Below are 11,606 nucleotides of genomic sequence, written 5' to 3'. Positions count from 1 at the left end.
CCTCTTTTTGTGTTTTGTTGCTCGTAGTTTTCAAAAACTTGACTAGATTAACTAAAACAAGTAAATCAGTTTTATGCCAACATATAAAAGTGATTTATTAAGTAATTTAAAAATAATATACTATAAAACGTCTTTGGACAGAAAACGTTTTTCTTATGCAGCGAGCAACAAACGTTCGCTGGCAACCATGCGCGTTTTTGTTTTGTTTTTGTTTTGCTTTCAAAAAAGAGAGAGAGAGCGCGAAAAAGAGAAAGAGAGCGTGCAGCAAAGAGAGAAATGCGTGTGCGTCTGCCGAAGTCTGTGTGCATTCTGTTGATCAGTGTCCAGCCTGTTTCCAGAGGAATTGGGCTCGTTATCTCGCGTAGCAGTTTAAAGTAGCGGCCGCGTCGCAGTGGGGACAACATCGTCGACACATACCCTGATGTTACGCTTGTGTGGCGCATTACTGTCAGGATCGTGCCGTCGTGTCTCAAGTCCGCGGTGTCGGAGCGCAGGGACCGAACGAGCAGTGCTATTCACGTGAGATGTCAGCGCCCGCCAGCAATGTGCAGTCCAACGACGGATCGAAGAACTACATCCATTTCAGCGGCTACCAACGTTTGCATGGTGCCGCGAACCATTCCTTACAGCCTGCTAGGTACAGGATGCACGCTCTGCGCTACAGTGCTACTGCCTTGCGGACTGTCGGCCTCGTGTTACTGTACTACTGCTTCTCCATCGGTATAACTTTCTACCAGAAATGGTTTATCAAGGTAATTTATTTTCAAAGTCCTCGTTGTTGCACACAGTAAAGTCGTGTATGTCAGCTTTCACATGGTAAAGCCTTGCGGCAATGTTGGTGGTTTGGTGGTATGCTACAACAGCTGACGCCGTTGCAACTTCTGGTCAGAATTTTTTCTTGACAATTATTGCGACAAAACACAGACGGCAGAGTTGCGAGCGAAATTTTATTTACAAAATTTGTTCGCGATGTTGGTTGAAAGAACGCATGCGCGTGTCATGCGACGTGTGCACTGGAACATTGCGGACATAAATCGCTGTGCGAGAAGCAATCTGTTCGTGAAATTATCGAAGCTGCCATGCATGGCCGATCTCCGAGGTGGCCCTGGTCTTTCTTTATAGAAGGATAAATAGTAATTCTGTACCAATCCAAATTTTTAGTACGATATTGAACGTGGCGAGCAATTAGTGCCGACTTCACTCGACTGCGAAAGTAGAGGCGCCCGATGGTGCAGTGATCGTTCGCTGGCGTGGCACAGCGTGTGAACGCCAGGCACAGGACGCCAGCACCCTCTATTAAAGCCTTGTTTCCCGTGGGCATATTCAAATCAAAGCAGTTTGATGCAGACGTTGAAATAGGCGAACAAGGTTACCTCAGTGTTTCATTTTCACACAAGCACTTCGTTCGTGTCAGTGATCGTACTACGTATCGACGCCTTTCTTTGACCGCTTGTGTTATTTCTCTCATGTTTTCATTTGTACTCGTGAAATTGCAGTTATGCTATTTACCACAGGATTGCAGCCTTTTGCGGCCTGTGCGTTGTCAGAAAGGCAAAGTACCGTGTCACGAAAATCTCGTCACTATTAAAACCAAGAAAGAAAAGGAAGGAGAAAAAAAAAAAAAACATGGTATCAATGCGCTCTTGTTGCTGTCCGAAAAAAAGAAGTAAATTTCTTTTTCTTCCAGTCCCATGTCCCAGCCATATGGCTATATTGAAAGCTCCTCGGTGCGGAGACGTAACATTTGAAAAGAAAAAAAAAGAGAAACGAAAGCCTTCACAACTGCATTGAACCCTTTAGTTCTCAAGCTTGAGCTTCACTCATCCTGCAAATCTGACCCATATTGTCGAATAAAAGTCCTTTTTGTGTAGGTTGTAGCTTCTGTAGTGCCCCCAGATCAAACCTGGTTTGTCAAAACTTATTTCAGTCCATACAGTTTGGTTATGATACTAAAACATTTCTTAAAATTAATTTACATTCCTTTCATTGTCATTTGTTCAGAGGTTTATATTTAAGTCTTCTAGAACAGTGGGACAGATGTCCCACTTTTGCACACTAACATACTTAAATGCAGATGCGAAACTGATGCTCGAATGGCTGCCAACCTGCTTATAAAACTGTGGAACATTAGGATTAACCTAGTGTGTTTTTCTTTACCGCCTTACACAACCTGGTAGGACATGTCAATATCTTGGGGGAAAAGCGTTGTCCATTTTTGTATTGTGGTTTGTTTACTGTGAGTAAATTCTGATGCACGTTCAAGCAGTAATGACTCTCAGTGATTATTTATTGCACAGCAGTCTTTAAAGATGTATGATGTTGCATCATTTTACATCTAGCTTATGCTCTTTCCTGGGAAAATTGTACATTGGGTAATACAGGATGGCACAATTATATTTCTCAAAGAACGTTTGCACCTAAAGGCCTAAAGTTAAGCTCAAGGGGGATCCGTAAGAGCATGAAAGGAAGTCTATGTAAAAAAAAAAAAAATCCATCATGTATGTTCGACTTTTACCAAAGCCGCAGTTAAGAGCTCAGAACTATGTTTGCAATGTGTGTCCATTCACCTTTTTCTCTACATTGCCGCTGCATAACCTTCAAGCTTGACAGTGTATGCGGGGCTTTTTAGCACCATGTAGAAGACCCCGCAGTGGTGGCATATGCATGTGTTTTAGAGGCCACCACAGCCATTACTGCAACAGACAAAGCTGACAATGTGCACATCGCAAATAAATTGTTCACGGCATTTGCTCTGCAAGCCTGCTGCTACTGCAATGAATAAGTTTCAAGCTGGAGGAAGGAAGTCTACTGCTTTTTCTACTGTGTGCGTAATCGGTATATTAGACAAAGTGGTGGTACGCATCAAAACAACAACCTTGGCAAGTATGGTGGGAGTGTTGCGTGAGAAAAAATATATAAGTTCTGCAGCAGGTGGCATTCTTTGCAGTTCAAGCTGACATGTATGTCCTACTTTTCTTACTTAGTGTGCATATAGAGTGTTCAAATTTCCTACTTCTCATATGGATGCAATTGACATCAAGTGGATATCAGTTAGATGCATGGGACCTTTATTGTAACATTATGTCCTGCTTCAGGTTAAAACTTTCATGTGTGTTGAAGGAATGGTGCTTCTTTTCTTCTTCTTTTCTTCTTTTCTTCTTATTCTTCTGTGGGGGATAAGAGTTAAGTTGTGCTTAGTGTTATGAATCGTTTCGTGTTACAACTAAATGAAGAAAACGGTCAATGAAGCCATAGAAAGCTCAGAGGACATTGGCTCTTCTTTTAAATAGAAATGTAGAAATATTAAGGAAAAGGGAAATGAAGGTGGACAGAAAGACAACTTGCCCCAGGTGGGAGCTGAACCCATATCTTGAGCATTATGTATGCAGGGCTTTACCATTAAGCTTCTGGGAGCAGCCATCCTTATGTCAACTTTCTTGGGTATTTGTGAATATATATCCCCACAGGGGCGTCTGTGTCAGCAGGCGTTTGGTGTGTTGCGACACCACGTACCCGAGCACACGAGGGTTGGACCCTCCCGCGTCTAACCGTGCGCAGCTTAGCCGTGTCCGGGGAAAAGGGGATCCTGGGGGTTGAGCCAATGCCGGGTGTTTAGACCTTTACGGCCCCTCGGTGGCGGCAACACACCCCTTTGGCCTCGGCTTCACGTAGACGGCACCCCCGGACTGACCCACCCGGGGGAAATCGGTAGTTGCCTTTTCCTGTCCCCTTCTCCATTCTGCGTCTTTCTCTCTTCCTTTCAATCTTTCCTGTCTTCTCCTCTCTTCTATTTACTTCCGACTTTCCTGGCAGCGAGGGTTAACCTTGTGCGGGTGGCCAACCTTGGGTACTCCAGATTGGGTTATAGTAGCACCATACAACAGGGAAGGGCTTGTCTTACTTGTAAGACTTGCCCCGTGCCCATGTTGGGCTCAGTGGTGGGCGGTTGGCGCTGCTGCCGAACTCAAGACCCCCCTATATGGCTTCAAGTAAACCACTTTCCCTTGATCGCCCTCTAAAAAGAGGGCGCACCGATGCAAGCTTCCAATTCTTTTTGAAAAACAATGAGGAACACTTCCCTAAGTACCAAGTAATCCACAGTGAAGGCAACAAGAGCGTGCGTAAATCCTCCCCCTTCTTGGTGGCGAAGTGCCTCGCAAACACGATAGGACCTGGCTACAAAGCCGCAAAGATGTCAAATGGAGACCTGCTCCTTGAATTAAAGGATAAAACTCAATGTGATAAAATTATTGACTTGAAATGCATTGGCGACGTAGCAGTCACTGTGTCGGCACATCGAACCATGAACACGAGCCGTGGAGTAATCTCTGAAGACGACTTCACGGACCTTAGTAACGAAGAGTTGCTTGAAGGTTTTCAGGACCAAACTGTCACCAAGGTAGAAAGAATCCTAATCCGCAGGATTAACGAACAACTTCCAACAAAGCACATTGTACTAACCTTTGGTACCAGTGTGCTGCCTAGTACATTGGATGCAGGCTATATCAAAGTACGTGTTAGGTCATACATTCCAAATCCTCGACAGTGCTTTAAGTGCCAGAGGTATGGGCACGGATCCCAGACATGCCGAGGAAGGCAGACTTGCACGAAATGCAGCTCAAATAAACATCCATCAGACACTTGCGACTCATCTCCACATTGTGTGAACTGTGATGGAAGCCATCCAGCCTACTCCAGAACATGCCTTAAATGGAAAAAAGAAAGAGAAATCACTGCACTAAAGGTCAAAGAAAATAGAACATTTCACGAAGCAAGGAAATGTCTTTCATACTTAGATCACACAAGCTTTTCCGATGTGGCGCGACGGGGGGCAGCGTCACAAATCCCTCGGGAGTCTACCATGGTCAATGATAGTGGTCCGGTAATAACTTCGCCTGCCCCCCTGGTGGCTGCAGCAAGTGCTACTCCATCAACATCGAAGGTGGGCCTGCAGACCTCGGTTCTACAGGTCCCAAAGCTAAACCAAACTCCACGGCCTGGGACGCAAGTTTCAGCGCCTAGTTCACGATCCTCCAGTGCCTCAGAGAAGGTTATGGAGGTCGATTGAAAATCCCCGGTGTCATCAACGCCGAAAGATCAGCGCTCTCACGAGCGCGCTAGAAGAGATAAAATACCTGTAACTGCTCAAAGAAAGGGACCGGTAACATAAACGGTTACCGTCCTTGTATACATATCCATCTATCTTTACCATGTGCTCTTGAACACAGACAACAAAAATCTTCCTCGATATGGCTACACAAATAATGCAGTGGAATGCCAGGGGCCTATTTAAGTATCTAGATGATGTCAAAGATCTACTAGAGGAATATCAGCCACGGCTGTACTGTGTTCAAGAAACACATTTAAAGTCTACACACAAGAACTTCTTTAGACAGTACATAGTTTTCCGTAAAGATAGAAATAATGGTAATTCTTCTTCAGGTGGTGTGGCAATCGTAGCGCAAAAGTCAGTAGCATGCCAACATGTACCGCTCCAGAGTTCATTTGAAGCAGTGGCTGTTCGGGCTATATTGTTCAACCAACTTATAACTATTTGCTCCATATATATATCGCCTGATGAACGGTTTGACACTGCAGAAATTGAAAAGCTGATTGAACAGCTTCCCGAACCCTATACAGTAATCGGAGACTTCAATGCTCACAGCACATTCTGGGGTGACTCAAGATGTGATGCGAGAGGACGGGCAATAGAAAAGTTCCTCCTTTCATCTGGAGCCTGTCTATTTAACAAGACAGAGACAACTTTTTACAGTTCTACACACAACACGTATTGATGTATAGATTTAGCTATAGGATCAGCATCACTTATTCCATACCTAGAATGGAGAGTTGTCAGTAATCCATATGGGAGCGATCATTTCCCAACACTCCTAGAAACAAAAAAGTGGCACGATGGACCAGCTTACCCCAAAAAATGGAGACTGCATAGTGCAGACTGGTCAACATTTAGAAACATATGTAAACTGTGCCTGGAAGATGTTGACCACTTAGGTGTAGAGGAACTGGCCAGCTACATCACTGAACACATCCTCTGTTCTGCTCGAAACTGCATACCTCAGTTCTGCATACCTAGTATGCATACCTGCATACCTAGTTCTGCGGAAACCTGCAAGGTGGAGAGAAGTAATGAATAAAGGGAAAATCAGACATCCACCCATTCGTAGCAATTGCTACAAAGCTACATTTTTGCTACAATTGCTACATTTTTCCCTTTATTCATTACTTCTCTCCACCTTGCGGGTTTCTGCAGAACTACTACGTCAAACACTTGCCTCTGCTTCGTGTTGTCAACAAATTCGACTTCGTCCTGCCATCTGCTAGCCGCCTGGTTAGCTCAGATGGTAGAGCGGCTGCCCCGGAAAGGTGGTGGTCCCGGGTTCGAGTCCCGGACCACGACGAGTTTTTCTTCAACTATGAGGCTTTTTCTTTCGAGGAACCCGTATGGGTTTCCTTTGTAGCAATTGCTACGAACAGGTGGATGTCTGATTTTCCCTTCATTCAAGGTAATATTTGCATGTTCAGAAGTGTGGGAAGTTTCTTTCCCTAGCCATTATCAGTTACAGTGTCAGAAAAGTGCACCTTTAGTTTAATACAGCTTAATCATGTGGCTACTTGGTCAGGCCTTTACTTCAGGTTTAATAAGCCATTATGGTAGAAGTTAATGTGTGTGAAAAAAAAGAAGGTATTTTAGCCTATAATTAAAGAGAAAGGTTTCTTTAATGTGTTGGGTTATCAAAGCATCTTCAGTCTCAAAATGTGTGCTATTTCCTGTGACAGGTAGAGCATGGCAATTGTGTTGTGTCACATCCAGCTGCTTCATGTATCCTGATGGCAGTTGTTTGCACTGCATCAAATATTCAGCTAACAGGCAAATTGTGAAGCACATTTAGGAGTCTATACATGGTTAACACTGCTTTATTGTGTTTGTATACTTTTCCTTATTATTATTATTAGGAAACTGCTATTTGAAAGCTCAGATTGGACATACCAGAAGGTTTTGCCTAAGCGGTACACTTTTTTAATACTATTATATTTAGTTCCCGTCCATGCTTGCTTGTGGCTATGCGGCTAGGTGGACATTACTAGCAGGAAAATTTTCCACAATAATCTTGCTAATTACTTAAAATTGACTGATTAAGTTCTTAATTGCTCACTTTAGAGCACATGTTGCATTGAAAAATTGAAGCAGAGCACTAGTGAAGTCATGTCTGCTTAGCAGAAATCTAATACTATAGCACCACTTCTCAGACATGCAAACTTAAAATGTACCTTAAAATATGTTGATGTTGCTGCAAAGCTACCAAAAACCATACCTCTAACTGTTTGGGGCGATCTTAACTGGAATGCCAAAGCATTTTAAGTAGATTTAGGGGAGGGATATCTCGAAAGTGGTGCTACCATTCGGATTTCTGTAAGCAGACATGACTTCACTACTTGTGAGCATCAATTTCATAATTACATTTGCCATAAAGTGAGCAATTACAAAAATGAGTTAGCCCATTTTAGGCAATTAATGAAATTTGCATTGAAGATTTTCTTACCGATAACGTCGTGCCTATCCTTGTAGCCTATGTGTGAAAATGGCTGGGGCCTAGATGTTACGATTTTCTTTTTAATTTAGTGTTGCACACAAGAAAGAACATGTATGTATTCAGTACATGATAGATGGTTTGATTATTATGGATTGTTTTATTTCTATATATTGCCAATGGGAGAGATTGTAGCTCTAAAGAGATTAGTATAATAAACCAACATATTATGTGGCATCATTAAGGGTGTGTTTCACTGCACTTGAGCGTTTTCAGAGAAGTTTGTCATGCTCACCTGTATTTTATTTTCTTGTTTGATATTTAGCTGCCATAATGTAATTTTGAAGGCTCTCTTTGTTTCTTTGTTCATATAGCTTGGGTGGTATATTACACTGGTTTCTTGCACAGACTTATAGGCTGGACATCACTCTTATTTTGCATGGATAGTATATTGAATCATACTGCTGCTGTTATGATTGCAGCTGCTGATAGAAATGTAATGTGCTTATTGGAATAGTTTTTGCTGGCTGCTCTTCAAGAGCTTCTTCTACTGTTTGCAATACAACGGCCTCTTATCTATTCTTTCTGTCTCATTAACAGGGTGTGAGTTTCACTATACTGTGTTCAGGCATGATTGAGGAGTCATTGCCTCATTTCCTGTAAGCATGGTTCATTATTCACTTTCCCTTGCTGTGCTCTGCAGGAGTTCCGGTTCCCCCTGACTGTGGTCATCTGCCACCTGGTGGTGAAGTTTGTGCTGTCAGGGTTGTTACGGTTGGCATACCAGGTTTTCACTGGGCAGCCACGCATTCTGCTCAGCTGGGTAGTCTATATCAAGCAGTTGGCCATCACAGGAGTGGCCAGTGCACTGGACATTGGCTTCTCTAACTGGAGCTTCGAATTTATCACTGTGTCACTGTAAGTGTCCATCCATGTCATAGCTACGTTACTCACTTCACTACAGCTGTTGATGATGGTTGCTTTGTGAAGCAGGCTTCTCATTTTTATAGATAACTTGGTTCTTTTGGCTGTGACTTCTCATGCACTCTTTGTCTTGATCATTTTTCTAAATGTTTTTGGAACATTAAACCACTAGTGAAATATTCAGAAGTTGGGAAATTAACCACAAGAATGAACAATTCTGTGTCTGACAGAAGAAAGTGTGGCATCATTCAATGAAAGCAAACTAGAGCAATGTACGTTACAGAAGACAGTGACTTGTTCACAAAATATGAGAGGGGTTCTTGCAAAAGAAGTCAAGGCCCACTTATTTTATGAGTACCTGCTTCTGTGGCCTAATGTATGGTGTTCTGCAGCTGAGCACAAAGTCATGACCAGAGACCAGATGCTTATGCACTAAAGCTGTCATTTAAGGCATATGTAGGCACTAAATACTGTCATTTAGGCATGTATAGGCACAAATAATAAGTACTTCCACTGTGCATCTGGAAATAATTTAATATTTTTCCAGGTACCTAACCCACCGAACCCTGTTTTCTGAAATTCACTTTATTTTTTCGATAAAACAGAATGAGGCAAGTTGCCTAGGCTGCAAGATTTATCTGAAATTTAGTGTGACTATACACCACTAGAAAAGTTCTGAAAGCAGTGACAAACAAGCAACTTAATCCTCCAGATTTTTTAGTTTCATGTTGTGCCTTTTGTCACCGAGTAGTTGTTTCTATGCAGAAAAGGAATGCTCAGCATCCACTGAAGTTAGGGGCACATATTTGTACTTCAGAACATTAGTGATCCAACACCCTCTGAAATTTCAGAATGTTTGCCAGTGAGAACCCTTGACAGTTCTTTTAGTAGCGAAAACCCCGGATTTTTGTCCGACAGAGATTGAAGTTTCACATTATAACCCCATCAGCAAGAGGTCCATTGGGGATGGGTGCCGAACCTTGCCTGAACATCCCAAGGGAGCCCCACATTCCAGATTAGAGTTGCACCCAAGTATTCTAGTTCCTTGATAATGTTGGATAAAAACACAAAGTGAGCGCACAGATACGCCAAGTCACCTTCAAGTGTATCGTTGCATAGAGCAGTTTGAGCCTTTCTTACAACGATGCTCTTGTCTGCTGCAAAGCTATTAATAACAGCCTTTATGCCAACAGAATGTTTGTGGTAGTAATCGGATGTCTTCAGCCAAGTTCCCCAGCATGTTATAGCATTATAAACAAGATGAGGATAGGACAAAACATGTAAAACAGCATATTTAGGCCCTGAAAATATCATATAGGCACAAAAATCGAAATAGGCATTTATACGCACAAGAAAAGTTCCACTAAAATGTTTCTAAACACATAGTTCATGCTTGTACGTTAAGTAGGCACAATAAGGACATAAGAAAAAAGTAGGCATATTACCTAAAGTTTCAGTCTCTAGTCATGACAGTGCCCAGTCCTTATGGGGCCAGATATAGGTTTTAAAGAACACCAGTTGGTCGGAATTAAACCATAGCCCTCCAGTGCAGTGTTCCTCATGGACTACAGTGCAGTGGTTTGAACTTAAACCTCATCAATTATTATTTTCGTGAGTAACATACAGTCACTACTTAGATTATGCAAATTTGTGTAATCACAAGCTTTTGATTCTACTTTGAGGCTGCACACTACACAAGCCTGTAACAGTTCATAAAAGCGCCATCCATTGTCGAGCACACTTGGAGCTGAGCTTTTAAAATGGTACTTTTTTTACACTACATCTGAGCAACTATACCAATTTTGCACTTGCATGTTTAGGGTAAATAAATTAAGTTATATTCTACATTATTAGTTTCTATGTTTTCAGACATTCTAGCTTATTTGGTCTCCTAAAATAATGGCTTTCTCCTGAGATGGCCACGTACACTTAATATTCCGACCTGTGGTGGTGGCTCAGTGGCTATGACATTGCGCTGCTAAGCACGAGGTCGCGGGTTTGGTCCCGGCCATGGCAGCTGCATTGCAAGGAGGATGGAGTGTAAAATGCTCGTGAATAGTCAAGTGTTCTACGAAAACTCGTCTGGCAAGAAAACATATTGGTGCTAAAAAACGTGCACTCGCCAAGAATAAAATAAACATAAAGAACAGACGTTTCTGGGGCCGTACGGGTCCATTGATCACAATGAAGATGTAAGCATGGGCGCGCGGCTATTTATGGGTGAGGTGGCGCATCGTTCGGGTGTATATCTCGGGAAGATTACCCCGCGTCCTGTTTATTGTGTGTATAGTTGATTGGATATAAAATGATTCTAAAAGCAAACGGGCAGATAAGTATTTCTCTTTTGCGGTGATGGCTGCTGAGTCCCAGTCAATGATGTGTCCGGTTAGTTCGTGATGTTCCGCCAGGGCATTCGCGGCTGTGTGGCCCTTGGCGACGTCATTCATTTGGTGACATCATTAATTTAAACGGTGCTTGAAACAACACATGAATGACGTCGCCTAGGGCCACACAGCCGCGAATGCCCTGGCGGAACATCACGAACTAACCGGACACATCATCGACTGGGACTCTGCAGCCATCACCACAAAAGAGAAACACTTATCTGCCCATTTGCTTTTAGAATCATTTTACATCCAATCAACTGTACACACGATAAACAGGACGCAGGGTAATCTTCCTGAGATATACACCCGAACGATGCGCCACCTCACCCATAAATAGCCGCGCGCCCATGCTTACATCTTCATTGTGATCAATGGGCCCGTATGGCCCACGAAACGTCTGTTCTTTATTTTTATTTTATTCTTGGCGAGTGCACATTTTTTAGCACCAAAATGCTCATCAAACATGCTTTGGGTGCAAGTTAAAGAACCCCAGGTGGTCAGTTAATCAGCAGCCTCCCACTACAGCATCCCTCATAAGCTACTGTTCAGTTTCAGGAAATTAAACCACACAATTTAATTAATTAGCCTAGTTTCTTTCTGCTTGAGAATTGCAATAACATTTTAATAATTTTTCAGACTAACTTCAGGCTACTTGACAGGATGTATAATTAAATTATTTATTGTCAGAAAGACATAATTCAGCACTTTAAAACAGACTTTTGCATTCTAAAAGAGCCTACTGTAC

At 42.6% G+C, this 11,606-nt stretch overlaps 1 protein-coding gene across 2 annotated transcripts in view; it reads left to right on the top strand.

Moving 5' to 3' along the window:
- Positions 1–241: 241 nt before the first annotated feature.
- LOC126547337 (solute carrier family 35 member C2) overlaps positions 242–11,606 on the top strand; it is a 74,909-nt gene continuing 63,544 nt past the window's right edge. For both annotated transcript variants that reach the window (XM_050195305.3, XM_055062691.2), the window contains exons 1-2: positions 242–752; positions 8,254–8,468. In XM_050195305.3, coding sequence (XP_050051262.1) covers positions 525–752; positions 8,254–8,468 — 443 coding nt within the window. In that variant the 5' untranslated portion in view covers positions 242–524. The remainder of the gene's footprint in view (positions 753–8,253; positions 8,469–11,606) is intronic.

The sequence above is a fragment of the Dermacentor andersoni genome, chromosome 1, assembly GCF_023375885.2.
Source record: "Dermacentor andersoni chromosome 1, qqDerAnde1_hic_scaffold, whole genome shotgun sequence".
Classification (NCBI taxonomy): domain Eukaryota; kingdom Metazoa; phylum Arthropoda; class Arachnida; order Ixodida; family Ixodidae; genus Dermacentor; species Dermacentor andersoni.
The sequence above is the reverse complement of the archived record's forward strand: the minus strand, read 5'-3'. Positions and strand labels throughout refer to the sequence as shown.